General features: G+C 48.2%; 1 protein-coding gene across 1 annotated transcript in view; it reads left to right on the forward strand.

Annotated features, from left to right (window-relative positions):
* Positions 1-16444, forward strand: part of KCNB1 (potassium voltage-gated channel subfamily B member 1) — a gene marked incomplete at its 3' end in the record, with an annotated part of 102754 nt that extends 86310 nt beyond the window's left edge. The window contains exon 2 of the mRNA XM_082600474.1: positions 14435-16444. Coding sequence (XP_082456600.1) covers positions 14435-16444 — 2010 coding nt within the window. The remainder of the gene's footprint in view (positions 1-14434) is intronic.
* Positions 16445-18364: the final 1920 nt, after the last annotated feature.

Consider the following 18364-nt stretch of genomic DNA (forward strand, 5'->3'; position numbering starts at 1 on the left):
AAGCCTTTGCACGTATGGTTACCTCCACCTAGAACACTTCCTCCTCTCATCTCTGCCTGCTGGAATCCATCTCTAGCCCTCAAGATCCAGCCCAAAGGATTTCTCCTCCAGGAAGCCTCACCTCTCTGTGCCTTGGTTTTCCCAACTACAAAACAGGGATTATGAGAGTATCTACATCTTAGGGTTGACTTAAGGAGTTAATGAGACTGCCCATGTAAAGCAGTTGGTACAGTGCCTGGCATGGTGAGTAATCAATAAATACTAGTTGTTTTTATTATGTCATTATTATTAGATGTTCAGCTGCTAATTCCAGCTTGTGTTTCCCCATAGTGTCTCATGCAGGGTGAGTACTCAATAAACTTGTTACATTTGGGTGGTCTAGTTGAGGCCATGGCTTCTAAACCCACCCACCCATCCATCCATCCACCCAACAACCATCCACTCATCCATCCATTCATTTGTTCATTTACTGCACCAGTATTTGTTGAGTGTCAACTCCATACCAAGCTCAGTGCCGGGCAACGGGGGATCCAGCTTTGCAAGATAGACATGGTCCCTGCCCTCATAGTGCTAACCAAGGTCAATGGGGAAGAAAAACATAAATGAGTGAGCACATGAAGAAACAAGATGACTGCAGATTGTGGCAAATCCCCAGTGAGGTAAAACAGGATGGCAAGATTGAGTGAGTAGGGAGGAGTTTCTTTTGGATCAGGTTGTCAGAGACAGCCTCTCTAAGGAGGAAATGTGAGGGATAAGAAGGAGCCAGCCATAGAGAAATCTGGAGGGACGGCATTCCAGGGAGAGAAAACAGCAAGTGCAAAGGTCCCGTGGCAGGAATGGTCCTGGCATGTTGAGGAGCAGATAGATGGCCAGTGTGGCTAGAGGAGAGGGATTGTGTGGGAGAAAGCAGAGGAGAAGAGATCTGAGAGGCCAACACGGATGAGATCAGGCAGGGTCTTGTAAGGCCCATAAGAGATGGAACCTTATTTTGAGCACAGTAGGAAGCCACTGGAGGGCTGAAAAGGGGAGGGACAAGGCCTAGTTTCTACCTTAAAAAGACTGCTATGACAGGAGCAATAAAAGAGTTGAGAAACACACCAGAAGGGTGTTTAATTCAGTCTGGGGAAAGTTGAAAAGGCTTTTTTGAGGAGGTGACATTTCTGCTGAGTCTTGAAAGAAGTCAGAAAGCAAACTGTGTGTAAGAGAGAGGGAGTGGGGAAAGGGCTCTCCAGGCCCACAGAGCAGCAATCGAGAAGGTGCCAAAGGCTCTGTTGACTCCCTTTTATAATAGGAAAATGAGAGGCTACTGGGGTCCAGAGAAGGAAGGTGTCAAAGAAAAAAAAAATCAATGACACTTGTTAAGATGGCAAGGCAGACTTTATTCAGGACCGTTGAGACATGTGTGGGGACCACTGCAATGGGATTTTACAGTAAGAGAGAGATTGGGCTCAGCTCTGAATACAGCATGAGCAAGTGGGTGTTTTTTGTTTTTGTTTTTGTTTTTGTTTAACATCTTTATAGGAGTATAATTGCTTTACAGTGGTGTGTTAGTTTCTGCTGTATAACAAAGTGAATCAGCGATACGTATACATATATCCCCATATCCCCTCCCTCTTGCGTCTCCCTCCCACCCTCCCTATCCCACCCCTCTAGGTGGTCACAAAGCACTGAGCTGATCTCCCTGTGCCATGCGGCTGCTTCCCACTAGCTATCTAGTTTACATCTGGTAGTGTATATATGTCCATGCCACTCTCTCAATTCGTCCCAGTTTACCCTTCCCACTGTCCTCAAGTCCATTCTCTACATTTGCGTCTTTATTCCTGTCCTGCCCCTACGTTCTTCGGAACTTTTTTTTTTTTAGATTCTATATATATGTGTTAGCATATGGTATTTGTTTTTCTCTTTCTGACTTAACTTCACTCTGTATGACAGTCTCTAGGTCCATCCACCTCACTACAAATAACTCAATTTCATTTTTTTATGGCTGAGTAATATTCCATTGTATGTATGTGCCATATCTTCTTTACCCATTCATCTGTTGATGGACACTTAGGTTGCTTCCACCTCCTGGCTATTGTAAATAGAGCTGCAATGAACATTGTGGTACATGACTCTTTTTGAATTATGGTTTTCTCAGGGTATATGCCCAGTAGTGGGATTGCTGAGTTGTATGGTAGTTCTATTTTTAGTTTTTTAAGGAACCTCCATACTGTTCTCCATAGTGGCTGTATCAGTTTACATTCCCACCAACAGTGCAAGAGGGTTCCCTTTTCTCCACACCCTCTCCAGCATTTATTGTTTCTAGATTTTTTTGATGATGGTCCTTCTGACCAGCATGAGGTGATACCTCATTGTAGTTTTGATTTGCATTTCTCTAATGATTAGTGATGTTGAGCATCCTTTCATGTGTTTGTTAGCAATCTGTATATCTTCTTTGGAGAAATGTCTATTTAGGTCTTCTGCCCATTTTTGGATTGGGTTGTTTGTTTTTTTGATGTTGAGCTGCATGAGCTGCTTGTATATTTTGGAGATTAATCCTTTGTCAGTTGCTTTGTTTGCAAATATTTTCTCCCATTCTGAGGGTTGTCTTTTCGTCTTGTTTATGGTTTCCTTTGCTGTGCAAAAGCTTGTAAGTTTCATTCACGTGGATGTTTATAGCCAAAGAACAGAAGGGGGTCAGTGGATGGAAAATTACTAAGAGGAAACATCAGGGAAAAAGGGGATTCTGGCTAAATTGACCTGACAGGATTCTTGGCTGAATATCTGAGGGACTCCTCCAGAATGATTGTCTTTTCCAAAACGGGTCCTTACTCGGGCATGAAGAAGGGAGTCAGAAGAAGACTGCTGCTAATAATACCACTAATAATCATGACATGTTCTACATTTAGTGTATGTGGCCTGGAGACCCTTTAACACCTGCCCCCATTACCTCTCTCACCTCACCTCCTCTTCCTCTCCCTTTCAGTAGCCCTACTTCACACTGGCACAACACGTTCCCACCTCAGGGCCTTTGCACTTGCTGTTCCCTCTGCCTGGAATGCTTTTCCCACTGATGGTCACATGGCAACTCCTCCTATCATTCAAGTCTCAGTTTCAGTGTTACCTCCACAGAGAAGTGCTCCCTGACCACCTCAGCTAAAGTAAACCCATCTCATGGTCATTCTCTACCCCACTGACCTGCTTCATTTTTTCCTGGCAACTTTCACCACCTGAAATTATCCTGTTGACTTGCTACTGTTCACTGTGTATCCCTTCCCTCTACAAGATGGTCAGCTCTACACAAGCTCGGATTTTTGCCTGGTTTGTTCACTGCTGTATCCCTAGAACCTAAAATGGTACCTGGCATCACTGAATGAATGAATGAGGTCAATCTTAATAAAAACCTGACCATGTCGGTATTATTATTCCCTTTGTTTGTTGTTTTGCGGTACGCGGGCCTCTCACTGTTGTGGCCTCTCCCGTTGCGGAGCACAGGCTCCGGACGCACAGGCTCAGCGGCCATGGCTCACGGGCCTAGCCGCTCCGCTGCATGTGGGATCTTCCCGCACCGGGGCACGAACCCACGTCCCCTGCATCGGCAGGCGGACTCTCAACCACTGCGCCACCAGGGAAGCCCTATTATTCCCTTTTTACTGACAAGGAAACTGAGGTGAAGTTCCTTGTGTAAATTTACACAGCTGTGTAAGGGATACCCACCCTTTGGCCTCCCTCCAATGAAAAATAATAATAACTAATTGTAACGGCTGCCACCTTAGTATAGTCTTACATCGAGCTGAAGTCTTCCTCCCAGTTTTTAAAAAAATGAGCAGTTAACATTCACTGGGCCTCTACTGTGTGCCAGCCATCGTCTCAATGAATCCTCAGTGAAATAGGAACTGGTTATCCTCATCGCAGAGATGAGGAAATTGAGGCTCAGAGAGGTTAAGTAGCATGCCCAAGGTCTCATGGCTGGAAAATTAAGAAGCTGGGATGAAAATGCAGGTCTAGTTCTTAACCAGTACATTCTAGTACCTCCGTCCCGCTGGACCTAGCCCATTCATTCATTTTTTTTTTATTCACGTATCCTGCCTTCTTCCTCTATGTGATGAGTGAATGAAGCCAGGGATCACCGTGAAAGAGAGTGGATGAAAACCCATATTACAGAGTCTCCCTGATAATGATGACATGACGAGATCATCATTGTTTTTAACCTCACATTGTTACTGTTGAAGGACTCATACCAGGAGGAGAAGTATCAGTTTAGCTATTGTCTTGATGTTCTCCTGGGCTTGGATTATTCATACTATCTCCGAGCAGTTGTTTCTTTGCGAGGATCTTTGTAAGCCTTTCATCTTTGTGTGCAAGGACTAGTTCAGCTAAAACCAGAGGATAGAAGCTGCACTCCAACTCAACCGGATGAATTAGAATACCCTAGATTATGCTGCAGTGCGTACGAACACACAGTCTCATGACTGTATACGTCAAAGTTTATTTCTGACTCATGTGATTCCCACTGAGGATCCAGTAACAACCCCGCACAGCTCTCTTGCAAGTGGTGACTCAAGAATCCAGTAGCTCCATCCTCTGAGCATGAGACCTCCATTCCGGCAGCTACAGACCCTCAGTAGATATTGCATGAAAAAGATCAGAGATGTGAAGACACTTGGCCTAAGGATGCCAAGCCAGAATTAGAAAGTAGGCCTCTAGACTATCCACACATCCATTTTACCTCAATATGAATCTCTAGTGAGACTAAAATGCTATATGAAAAAGAACTATTGTTAAGTCACCCAAATGACTCTTTCTAAATGTATATTGGGCATTAACCAGCCAAACTGGCTATTGTCAGAATGACCACTCACAGGGCCATCATTCTGACATTAGCCAGAGTGGTACCCAATCCCAGCATCCAGACTAACACAGTTAGTTACTTTCAGCCACCCAACCACCTCAGCCAAGCTCTCAGAGACTACCCTTCCCACTCCCCATCCTGTCAGACGCAAGGGGCAAGAGGACAGGTTTGTGGCTGAGCAGAGCCTGTGGACAACTGCCCTTGCCTAACATCTCCTACGCTCCTTGTTTTTGGGGGGTTTTGTTTGTGGTACGCGGGCCTCTCACTGCTGTGGCCTCTCCCGTTGCAGAGCACAGGCTCCGGACGCGCAGGCTCAGCGGCCATGGCTCACGGGCCCAGCCGCTCCGCGGCATGTGGGATCCTCCCGGACCGGGGCACGAACCCGTGTCCCCTGCATCGGCAGGCGGACTCTCAACCACTGCGCCACCAGGGAAGCCCTATGCTCCTTGTTTTTTATTCGAAACACTGCTCTCTGCAGCAGGGATGGACTGATGCCATTCATCACCGTTAAGACTGACAGTCCCTTCCTCAGCTCCGCATGCCCTCAGCAAATATCAGGACTTGGCGATCACTCAGGCAGGAAGGACACTGCCCCACGTTTCTCGCCATCACCTCCTCCCTCTATAGGGATCAGAGTCAAGTTCCCACCCCCATCGGAGACATTGTCCTCAGATGGGCAGGAGGTTGTAACAGCACCAGCTTCTAGAATTCCTGCTTTGGCAAAGCTTATGAGAACTTAGTTGACCTGATAGGAAAAGGGTACCCAACCCAGAGCTTTTTGGGAAGAGTCAGGTCACCTAGGGAAGATGGTTCAAGTGAGGGCATACATTAAAAACCACAACCCAGACCCCAGGATGCTGGGATAAGAAAGGTCCTCAGTGTTTAAAAAAAACGTGGGGTGGGTGCTTCAGAGTCTAGTAGACGTGGATTTAAACACTGCCTCTGCCACTTCCTTAATTGTCGCTTTGGATATAGTCTTCCTCAGCCTCAGTTTTCCCAATTATTAAATGGAGGGAGGGAACACAGCACACCCTGCAGGTTCTTTGGGGGATGAAATAGCATTCTTTATTTAGACACAGCCCCTGCCCTCCAGTTGCTTGCCTTCTACAGAGGTGAGCATTATTGTAAAATTGCAGCTTGGACAGCATTATGAGGAGAAGGGCATAGTACTGCTAGAGCCTGCAGTTAGGAAGTTGACCTGGTCAGGGATGGCTTCCCTGAGGAGGTGATGCCTGAGCTGAGCTAGGAAAATCGGATGAGTAGGAGTTAACCAAGCAGAGTGGAGGGAAAAGCATTCCAGGCAGAAGGAACAGCATGAGCAAAGTCCCTGTGGCAAGGAGGATCATGGAGACTATGAGGGACCAAAGGAAAGCTAATGCGCCTGAGATGAGAAAGCAAAGGGGAGCATGGAACAAGACGAGGGTGGAGAGTTAGGCAGGGTATAGACTAAGTGACTGGAACTGTGAGACCCCAAAATACAGTGGCTTAAACAAGATGAATGTTATGAGGTGGACCGGGAGCTGGCAAACTTCTTCAGTAAAGGGCCAGTCCAGGGCTGGGGTTAGCTTCCCTCTCAGATCCGAGATAGTCGCTCCAGCTCTGCACATCACATCTGCCTCCCCTCCAGCAAGAAAGAGGAAGAGGAGAGAGGGCAAGCATCATTTTTGCTCACATTCCATTGGCCAAGCTTAGTCACATGGCCACATCTAACTACAAGGGAAGCTGGAAAATGTAGTCTTCATTCTGGGTAACCCTTTGTCCCGCTAAAACTCTATTACAATGAAAGAAGGGAAGAATAGATATTGGGGACATCTAGTGGCTTTGGGGACACCAGAAAGAGGTCAGTTTGCAGTGGTCCAATGGGAGGTGAAGGTGACTTGGGACAGGGTTATGGCTTAGCAGGTGGAGAGAATGGAACAGATCCAGAGATGTTTGTGAGCCAGAATGGACAGCACTTGGTGACAGTTTGGATATGGAGGCAAAGGATGGGGTTGGATGTGGCAAGTGTGACCCTTAGGCTCCTGGCGTGTGCAGTTAGATGCAGGTCTTGTCTGGAAAGTTCTTCGTATATGGTAGCAGGTCAGGTAAGTGTTGCTGTCTTCAATATCATATCAGCGGGTCCGGGGGCAAACCCAACACCTACAGAGACCTGACAGATAATGAAAGGAGTGAAGGGGCCTGTGGACACTGGGGAGCCCGTGCCCTGTCTAAAGGGACAGCTACTCCTTAGCGCCAGCAAGTTGTTGCCATGGGGAATGCAGGTTGAACGTGTAGACACAGCATGTGACGTTCCAAGGGAACTCTGAAAATCTAGATTTTTATGGGAAATCTCCTAATTTGGAAACTTGGACAAATAAGTAAAAATAAATTTCTCAGCCCCAAGGCCTCTGGTTTATAACGCCTGGGACGCCCCCAGCAATGTCACTGCGCCCTATTTCCACCTTTGTGTCTCGGTTGCCTTCTCACGGTGAAGGCCTCTGTTGCCTGGCTCACCCCAAGGCCTTCATCCTCTATTGTCCCTGGATTCCTGTCCCTTTGTGCCCATGAGCACCCCCTGCAGGCTCCTGACTCCAATTTCTCACCAACCCCCCCACCAGAGGCCCCTACCTGTAGAAGAGGGAGCCAAACCCATCAGCCTGCTCCCAATCCCCTTAATCGGATCTGCGCCAGTGACCCTTCTGATTAAAACTCCCCATCTGTAATCCCCCCTTAAAGCTGGGGAAGCGGAAGCACCATAAAAGGAGCGAAAGGTTTGATGGTCCAGAAACTGCCACCTCCTACGTCCTTGAAAACGTCTTGGGGAGACGCACAGACCTGAACTGGAGTCCCAGATCTACTCCTTGCAAGTTGTGTGGCCCTGGAAAAGTCACTTTGTTCTCTGAGCCTCCATTTCATTCGTTTGCTTGATCATTCATTTATTAACTATCTAGGGTTCTCCTGCTCTGTGCCAGGCACTGTTTCAGGAGCTGGGGTTACAGCAACGCAAGACAAATCCAGCCTGGGCCCTCATGCAGCTGAGATGCTATTGCGGGACACAGAGGAGAAAATTCCAGCTTGGAAAGATCAGTGCCATGAAGGGCCAAACTCAAGGGCTGTGAGAGTCCAGAGGGTGGGTGTTCTCAACCCACAACTGGGAGTCAGAGAGGGCTCACTGGAGCAAGTGGCTTCTGAGCTGAGGCCAGAACAGGCTGTAGGAATCAGCCAGGAGAAGTAGGGGAGGAAGGATACTCCAGGCAGAAGGAACAGCATGGACAAGGATCTGGAGGTGTGAGCAACCATGGCAGCATGGCTTGGGAATTGTAAGTGGTTTTGCCAGGATTCATAATGGAATATGCAGTGGGAAATGGAGGAAATGGTCTGGAGAGAGAAGAAAGGTGGACTTAATACAAAAGCCAAATCTGCTTTTTATGCCTCCTGCCTCTCTGACCTCATCTCCTCCCACTCTCCGCCTTGCTCATGCAGCCCCACCCACACTGAGCTTCTTTCTGTTGCTTGATATGCCAAGCTCATTTCCACCCCAGGGCCTTTGCACATGCTGTACTTGTACCTGGAATGCTCAGATCTTTGAATGACATACTCCTCACCTTCAAGTCTCAGAACCAGCACATCTCCTGTGAAAGGCCTGTCCTGACCACCCAACCTCATGTGGACACCCCCAGTGCTTCTCTACTGATACTCCTGGTTTGTTTTTCTCAGTAACATGTAGCACATAATACTATCTGACATCATCTTGCTCCTTTATTAGTTTACGGGGTTTTTTGTCTGCCTTTCCCTACCAGTTCCTTAAGGCCAGGGAAATTGTCTTTCTTATCCATGCTGCATCCCCAGCAAAGAGCATAGCACTTAGTAAGTGCTCGGTAAATATATGCCAACTAAATGCAAAAGGATCGGAACTTCATGGGGAGCCATTTCAGGGTTTACAGCAGGGCTGTAGCTTGCTCAGATTTCTGCTTCTCTCCTGTGACCCATCAATGTGGTTGTGAGGATTAAAAGCAATGGGATACTCTTTATGGAAAGCAACTTTTTGTATAACTTATATTGAGGCTAATTTTATATAGCATATAATTCACCATTTCCAGTGAACAATTCAATGATTTTTCAGTAAATTTGCCAAGTTGTACAACCATCATCCTAAATCAATTTTATAACATTTTCATCATCCCCATGAGATCCTTCATGCCCATTAACTGTTAATCCCTGTCCCCACCCTGGCGACAACTAACCTGCCTTCTGTCTCTATAGGTGTGTCTTATCTGGTCATTTCATATAAATGGAATCATACACTATGTGGTTTTTTGTGTCTGGCTTCTTCCACTCAGCATAATGTTTTCAAGATTCATCCATATCGTATCATGTATTAGTATTTCATTCCTTTTTATGGCTGAATAATATTCCATTGTATAGATAGACCACAGTTTGTATATCCATCAGTTGATGGACATTCAGGTTGATTTCACTTTCTGCCTCTTACAAATAATGCTGCTGGGAAGATGGATGTGTATGAAAACAGTTTGCAGGACCTGAACACTAGGTGCAGCTCTCTGCTGGCCAGAGCTTCTAGTGTTGCTGCACAGACTTGACCCCAGTGGGCTGTGTGACCATACACTAGTCCCTTCCCTTCTCTGCTTGAGTCTCCCCATCCTTCCAGAAAGGAGCCTGGACCCTTTTCTGCACAGACCTCTGTGCCTTGTCCATATTCCTGGAAGAGCAGGGAAGTGTTCAGAGCAAATGATAAACAGCCTGTTTATTGCTGGAGCCAAAGGTAGGCATCCTGTGATTAACCACCAGAGCCAACAATTTTTTTTAGAATGAGAAAGGCCTGGCTCCAGAATCCTTGATTCCCCCCTGGGTACCCCTACCTGCTAATCTTTTCTCTCAGAGGACCAAAGCCCCCTCCCACGCTTGGTGCAGACAAGTAGGCTGCAGGATTCAGAACCTCATTGCAGGGAAGGAATTTGGGGACAGCCTCTGAGTCCTGGTCCTGTTTCCTGCTTCTGCTCCCTGGGTTCCTGGAGTCCTGCCCAAACCCGATTGGGCTCAGATCCAGGAAAGCAAGGCTGAAAATGAAGGGACCTGGCCAGGGGTTTGAGCTGGGGCTGGGAGGACTCATTGCTGGCCTGGCTGGTCCCGCATCCCTGCAGCCCATCCCAGAGACCAAATCAACAGTGTTCATTTGGGTTCAAGACTGTTTAGAGGATGTCTGCTGCCTTAGCCAGGCACTGAGGTCCACAGACCTAGTCCTGGACCTCCAGAAGCAACCAGTCCAGAGGCTGGAGGTAAGGGTGACAATAAATTATCCAAATAATAATTTAATAACATAACAAATATATTACGTGGCTGTTATGTGGTAGGTGCTCAATTACTTTCATCTACATTTTAGAGATAAAGAAATGGAGTCTCAGAGAGAGGAAGTGACTTGTCCAAGGCCACTCAGCCAGGTGGGAATAATAACACTACTGCTCAGAGCCAAGTCCAACCGGCTTATAAATAAATATAATGCTGTGAAATAATAAAAGCAATAAAGGTTGATCTAAGGGCCTTATGAATTCATTGAATTCTCTCTGCCACCTTGCAGAGTGACCCACCCCCGTCTTACAGATGAGGAGACTGAGGCACAGAGGGTTTAACTCATGTTCAGGAGCTCCCCAGTCAGGAAGTGTAACCCTGACCCTAAGGGCTTCAGCGGGTCTGGAAGAGAAAGTAGTCTTGTGGGCAGGGCTAGGAAGGGTGGGTCACACTGCATTAGTACAAGTGCTATTTGATGAGCGCATGTGCCAGGGCAGGAGGCCTGGCACCCTCTGACCCTCCCAACCCAACCCTGAGCAGCGGACACCCCCCTCCAGGATGCAGTGAGGCCTCTGCCTGCATTTTCTTCTTTCCTAAGCATCCTCAGGCTGAGAGGACGGGAGGGGAGTGCACTTTCTGGGGTACAAGGAGGAGGTGCCCGCCTTAGAATAACAGCGCTAAGGACTGTACAATAGGTGGGTGCATAATTCATGCATCTGTCAGCAGACATCAGTTATGTGGGCCTTCCCTGGAGTTGTCTGGGGGTTAGAAACTGGAGCTGGCTTCCCCTGACAGCCTCTGGGGGAAATGAGATCTCCCAGCTCTTAAAGGAACAGACTCCCCAGGAATCTGCTCCATTCTCCTGCAGCTGCCCTCAGGGCCAGGAGTCAGAAACCGTAGCAGCTCCACTGCAGGGGCTCAGCCCGAGGTCCCAGCTGGCTGCTCTGTAAGGCCAGACCCACTCTGTGCCTAGCTCTGTGCTGACAGCTCTTTCCCCTCATTCTACAGCTCCTGAGGGGCTGACTACTGGTATATCCCAGAACTTCTCAACGTTGGTACTATTAACATTTGGGGCCCGATCATTTTCCTTGGTGGGGACTGTCCTGTGCATTGTAACAGCATCCCTGGCTCCACCCACCAGCTGCCAGTATCACCCCTCCTCCAAATCGTGACAACCAAAAATTTCTGCAGGATTTGCCAAATGTCCCCAAGGGAAGGGGGAGGGGTCAAAATCATCCCCAGTTAAGAACTACTGGAGGGGGCTTCCCTGGTGGCGCAGTGGTTGAGAATCTGCCTGCTAATGCAGGGGACACGGGTTCGAGCCCTGGTCTGGGAAGATCCCACATGCCGCGGAGCAACTAGGCCCGTGAGCCACGGCCGCTGAGCCTGCGCGTCTGGAGCCTGTGTTGTGCAACAAGAGAGGCCATGATAGTGAGAGGCCCGCGCACCGCGATGAAGAGTGGCCCCCACTTGCCACAACTAGAGAAAGCCCTCGCGCAGAAACGAAGACCCAACACAGCCATAAATTTAAAAAAAAAAAAAAAAAAAAAAAAAAAGTACTGGAGGATCCCCATTTTACAAATAAGGAAACTGAGGCAAGGAAAGTTGCAGTGCCCAAGGCCACCGGACCCATAAATGGCCGTGAACTTGAGCCACAGCCAAGAAACACCATGAAAACCTGTTGCCTTAGGCGCTGTGGGTGCAGAGGTGAATCTCAGAATCCATCCCTGTCCCCCCAAAGCTTACAGGTTCTGGGCAGTGATGGACGGGGACACACACACACACACACACACACACACCACACCACACCACACCACACCACACCACACCCACCCCCCCCGTAATAGGCTGTAGTGTGTGTGCTAAGAACCCCAAGGTGGAGTGGCTGGCCCCTCCAGGGATGACCTCTGCAGGGAAGGGCCATGTGGGCTGGGTTTTAAAAGATGGATTGGAATTCACTGGACAGAGAGGAAGAGCCACAGACCTGCAGAACTGACCAACAATAGTGTGTGATTAGGGGAGCGTGAAGTTTGGGAACCTGTGGCAGGAGAGGCCAAAGAGAGGGGTCAGAGTCAAACTCAGACTCGGCAACCATGTGTCCTGATCGGGGATTTATTGCAGGGGACAGAACCCTCTCACGCTCACCCAAGCAGCAGCGGCATTTACTTTCAGGATACGGCACGCAATTTCAGAACAAGGGCGAGAAGCAAAGACTAGCTGGCCCCTCCGAGGCTGGGTGTTCTGGGCTGACAGGGTGTGGGCTGAGCTATTTCCCCTGTGATGACAGCTAACATTTATTAGACATTCACTAGGTGCTGCTGGAACCTGTCCTGAGTGCTTTGCATGTGTTAACACATCTAATCTTCACAGCAGCTCTCTGAGATAGATATTGTCATTATCATCCCATTTTGCAGATGAAGAAACTGAGGCTTAGAGAAGTTAAATGCCTGACTAAAGGTAAGGAAGTGGAAGCACTGAGACTTGAATCCAAAACAGCCTGACAGCAGAGCCCAAGCTTTTAACTGTGGCCCTCTACACCCTTTTCAAATCTCCTGTGTCCTCTCTGCTCCTTCTCTCTGCCTCTGCCCTTTAATCTCTGGCTTCTCTAAAAGGTTCAGCTTTCTCTGATTTCTTTTTTTTTTTTTTTTTTTTTTTTGTGGTACGCGGGCCTCTCACTGTTGTGGCCTCTCCCATTGCGGAGCACAGGCTCCGGACGCGCAGGCTCAGCGGCCATGACTCACGGGCCTAGCCGCTCCGAGGCATGTGGGATCTTCCCAGACCAGGGCTTGAACCTGTGTCTCCTGCATCGGCAGGCGGACTCTTAACCACTGCGCCACCAGGGAAGCCCCTCTCTGATTTCTTTATGGTTTTTCTGATCCCCTACAACGTGGGTGAAAAGTTGCTTGAGGCTTGGGCTTATCATGAAGCTGGTTCAGGCCTGGACTGTACTTGACCATTTAATTCAGAGGCTCACCACCCCCATAACCCACTCACCCCTGGATCCCGGAACTCAAATCTTCCATGGTGGACTGGTTCAGCCCAGCCTGGGTTTTCTGTCCCTCTCTGGGCCACTCAGAGGCAGCCAGGATCAAATGATACAAGCATGGAGACCCCACCCCCACCCACTGCCCTTTAAGCAGAAAGGGAGGCACAAGCCTATGAGAAGAGGACAGCTTTTGTGGGGTGGTGAGGAGGGCTGATAGATAAGTTTAGGAGTTTAGATTTTTTTCCTGAAGAGTCCTGGAAATTTATTAAGCAGGAGAGTGATGTGACTGGATTTGTATTTTTGACAAAAAGACCCTAGAGCAATTTATTACATCTGCTTGCATTTCTGCATAAGCTGTAGACTAGCCTAGGCTCCATTAAATTCAACAAACATCCAGTGAGCCCAAACACCTGGACCAAACCCTCTTCTTGATCCAGGGGACTCAAAGGTAGTTAAGCTGTGATCCTTAGCCTCAAAAATTCATAGTCACACTCAGGAGTTAATAACATGAGACCAGGGTGTCTAGGCCTCCCTGAAAATCATCTGCAAAACCTTGAGCGTTTAGCAAAAAGGTCTGTAGCTTTCATCTCATTTCTAACACATTCTTAAGAGCTCACGTATTGGTGTCAGACAGACCCAGGTTAAAATACTGGCTCTGCAACTTATTAGCTTTGGAATCCTAGGTTTCCTCATCTTTTCATTGGAAGTACAACTTAATGGGGTTGTTGTAAGAATGAAATAAGGAATTGCATGGAAAGTGACAAGCATCGTGCCTCGAATACAATGAACGCTTGATAAAGGGTAACTATTGATATTATCATTAGTATAATGTTGGGAAAGCGGTACCCCACCCCATAATAGTTTTGAACCACTGGTCTAGATCACAAGACGGCCAATTATGGCTTGCAGGTCAAATTCAGCCCACTTCCTGTTTTTGTAAATAAAGTTTTATTGAATCAGCTATGCTCATTCGTTTATGTATTATCTAAGGCTGTTTTCATGCTATAACTGCAGAATTAAGTGGTTGCAACAAAGAATTCATGGGCTTCAAAGTCTAAAAGATATACTCTGTGGCCCTTTATAGAAAAAATTGACCCCTGGGCTTGATGATTAGCTTTAAATCATTTCAATTCTCTGGGCCTCAGTTTCCACGTCTGTATGATAAATGGATTTGAATAAATAATCTTTTTAGCTCAAACATCCAGTCATTAGGTAATTAGTGAGCTATGAAAATGCTCTTGAATGTTGAGGAATGTCCTTCAGACCCAGAGTATTAGGGTGACCATCCCATTGGTGGTTGATAACTAAATTCCACTCTCTTCTCCTCACAGATCCTTGCCATAATTTCCATCATGTTCATCGTCCTCTCCACCATTGCCCTGTCTCTCAACACGCTGCCCGAGCTGCAGAGCCTTGATGAGTTTGGCCAGACCACAGACAACCCCCAGCTGGCCCACGTGGAGGCCGTGTGCATTGCATGGTTCACCATGGAGTACCTGCTGCGGTTCCTCTCCTCCCCCAAAAAGTGGAAGTTCTTCAAGGGCCCGCTCAACGCCATTGACTTGTTGGCCATCCTGCCATATTATGTCACCATCTTCCTCACTGAATCCAACAAGAGCGTGCTTCAGTTCCAGAATGTCCGCCGCGTGGTCCAGATCTTCCGCATCATGCGTATTCTCCGCATTCTTAAGCTCGCACGTCACTCCACTGGCCTCCAGTCCTTGGGCTTCACTCTGCGGAGGAGCTACAATGAGCTGGGCTTGCTCATCCTCTTCCTTGCCATGGGCATCATGATCTTCTCCAGCCTTGTCTTCTTTGCCGAGAAGGATGAGGATGACACCAAGTTCAAAAGCATCCCAGCCTCTTTCTGGTGGGCCACCATCACCATGACGACCGTTGGGTATGGAGACATCTACCCCAAGACTCTCCTGGGGAAAATTGTGGGGGGTCTTTGCTGCATTGCAGGGGTCCTGGTGATTGCTCTTCCCATCCCCATCATTGTCAATAACTTCTCTGAGTTCTACAAGGAACAGAAGAGGCAGGAGAAAGCAATCAAGCGGAGAGAGGCTCTGGAGAGAGCCAAGAGAAATGGCAGCATCGTATCCATGAACATGAAGGATGCATTCCCCCGGAGCATTGAGATGATGGACATTGTGGTTGAGAAAAGTGGAGAGAACATGGGTCAGAAAGACAAAGTGCAAGATAACCACTTGTCTCCCAACAAATGGAAATGGACAAAGAGGACACTGTCTGAAACCAGCTCCAGTAAGTCCTTTGAAACCAAGGAGCAGGGATCCCCTGAGAAGGCCAGATCATCTTCTAGTCCTCAGCACCTGAACGTCCAGCAGTTGGAAGACATGTACAATAAGATGGCCAAGACACAGTCTCAACCCATCCTCAATACTAAGGAGCCAGCAACACAGAGCAAACCAAAGGAAGAACTTGAAATGGAGAGTATCCCCAGCCCCGTAGCCCCTCCGCCCACTCGTACAGAAGGGGTCATTGACATGCGAAGCATGTCGAGCATTGATAGCTTCATTAGCTGCGCCACAGACTTCCCTGAAGCCACCAGATTCTCCCACAGCCCTTTGGCATCACTCCCCAGCAAAACTGGAGGTGGCATGGCCCCAGAGGTTGGCTGGCAGGGAGCTCTGGGTGCCACTGGTGGTAGGTTTGTGGAGGCCAACCCCACCCCTGATGCCAGCCATCCCTCTGCTTTCTTCATTGAGAGCCCCAAGAGTTCCATGAAGACCACCAACCCCTTGAAGCTTCGAGCACTTAAAGTCAACTTCATGGAGGGGGATCCCAGACCGTTAGTCCCCGTTCTGGGGATGTACCATGACCCCCTTAGGAACCGGGGGGGTGCTGCGGCAGCTGTTGCTGGGCTGGAGTGTGCCACACTCTTGGACAGGCCTGTGCTGAGCCCAGAGTCCTCCATCTACACCACAGCAAGTGCTAAGACACCCCCCCGGTCGCCAGAGAAACACACAGCAATAGCGTTCAACTTTGAAGCAGGTGTCCACCAGTACATTGATGCGGACACAGATGATGAGGGGCAAGCGCTCTACAGTGTGGACTCCAGCCCCCCCAAGAGCCTCCATGGGAACACTAGTCCCAACTTCAGTGTCAGGACAAGATCAGAGAAGAACCACTTTGAAAGCTCCCCCTTACCCACCTCCCCTAAGTTCTTAAGGCAGAACTGTATTTACTCTACAGAAGCATTGACTGGAAAAACTCCCAGTGGTCAGGAAAAGTGCAAGCTTGAGAACCACATCTCCCCCGACGTCCGCGTGTTGCCGGGAGGAGGAGCCCATGGAAGCACACGGGATCAGAGCATCTGAACCACCTCCACACGGAGGAGAGACTTGTGGCAGGGTCCAAAGAGGAGTGCTGTTCAGCTTACCTGCCGTGGAGCTTTTCTGCATGACCTCTGAAACAGAAAGGCTCTGCAAAGCCCCCAGAAAGAAGAGAGACCAGGGAAAGCTCCCGTAAAACCTTGAGAGCCATTAACGGGTGCATCAGAGTGAAGTTGGCCAATCCACAGGGTATGGCGCCTCCTTGTAACAGCTCCACGACCCTCTTTGGAAGATGACAAGAGCAGAACTCACAGCCACCACTACCACGTTCTAGACATAACCAAGGCCACCTACTCCCCATTCTTCTCTCGTGGCTTTCCATCACAGCCTCTGAGGGCAAATTCTCCATCCCTCCTGGCTTCAGCTGGAGAAGGATGCAGGAACAAGTGGCTGGTGTTAAAAGAGTGGGTTGACCAATTTGGTTTGGGGTGTTGCCTGGCCACCTCTAGGAACTTCTGTCCATCACCTGCTGGATGGATCCCACTGTTAGAAGGCTACAGGGAATGCTTGTGTCATGGGGAAAACTGCACCATAAGCCACGATCCCAGCGCAAAACCCTTCCTCAAATGTCTTCATTGCCTTCAGTATCCCGTAGTACCTGAGATTTTATTTTGAGGTATCTTCAGGGTGAGTTGCACCACTTATACTCTATTCTAATCGCCCCCTGGCAATCTGGGAAGGGTTCAGAAGGCGGGCACTCTGCCAACAGCATGAACTCTGAGCATTGCTTTAGGGTTATAGAAGGAAAATGCTCTCTGTACGTCGCTAGTGTAGACTCAAAAGATATGCAAGTGTCAAATAGGCAGAAGAATAGCTTATTCAAAGAGACTGTATGGTACCGAAGAACAGAATAAAATCTGATTTTTTTCTTTTTTCCCTGAAAAAAACGAAAGGAAAAAAAAAAAACCCAATTGAAATGCCCAGTTCAGACTTTTGAATACCTCCTGCTGGGGCAGGGAAAGCATTTACTATAATAGAAATTCTTTTTTGTTTCCTGTGATATTCAAGTTTGAAAAAAAAAAAAGTTAAAATAAAAAGCACTTTATGTTTTTCAAACATAGGTTCTACCAGGGACAGTGTCAACATCTTGCACTTTACAACAAGCCTGATTTCCCGTGGGCCACTTGTTGGGACCGCAGTTGGGTTTTTGCTCCAGGCGTGTGTCTGGCCACGGTGAGTGATACTGTACTGGTATTGCTGTCTGTGGGCTCCTTCCCTGCCCCCCTGAAGCTTCCCCTTAACCCTCTTGCATCAGGAAGGGTACTTGGCCCCTGCATGGGGCCTCTTATAAAGTCATGTGTACAGGAAACAGGAACATCTCAGAAGAACGAAGTAGACGGTTGGGCGTTGGGTGTTTTACTCTCTTTCTTGTCGACCAGGTGTTGGTGTGTTTTCAGTGTCACCGTCTGTACTAACAGCTCAGCTCTCCTTTCTGCAGCCATCAATGCAGCCAGTACCGACAAAAGCAATAAGTATTTGTGTGCATTGTGAGCGGTTCTGGTCTATCTCTTGGTGTTGGTCTTCCTGTCTTAGTTTGATGACCTGGCGTTGACCTGCCTGATTTTAGTCCAACAGCATGTTGGTGTTGGCCATTCCTCAGGGCAGTAACACTGAGTGGAGCCGCTGGTTAGCAGGATGCCAAGCTGTTGGCCCCTGTGTCAGTAAAGATGACACACTGTGGATCTGCTTGTCTTTAGGACAATGAACCGATGTTGTTCTCCTAATACAATTTTGAAGGATGGTGTCCCAAGTACGATGGTGTAGATCTGCCGATCCTCGATACAGTGCCAGGCGTGTGTCTTCCTGATGGAACAAAACGTGGTTTCCCTGTCCTTCATAGAATCTGTTGTTGGTCTGCCTGTTAGTACAATGGCACAATCCACCTGTCAGTGCACAGACATCATG

This window comes from Mesoplodon mirus, assembly GCF_964341445.2.
Source record: "Mesoplodon mirus genome assembly, chromosome: 15".
In the NCBI taxonomy this organism is placed as follows: domain Eukaryota; kingdom Metazoa; phylum Chordata; class Mammalia; order Artiodactyla; family Ziphiidae; genus Mesoplodon; species Mesoplodon mirus.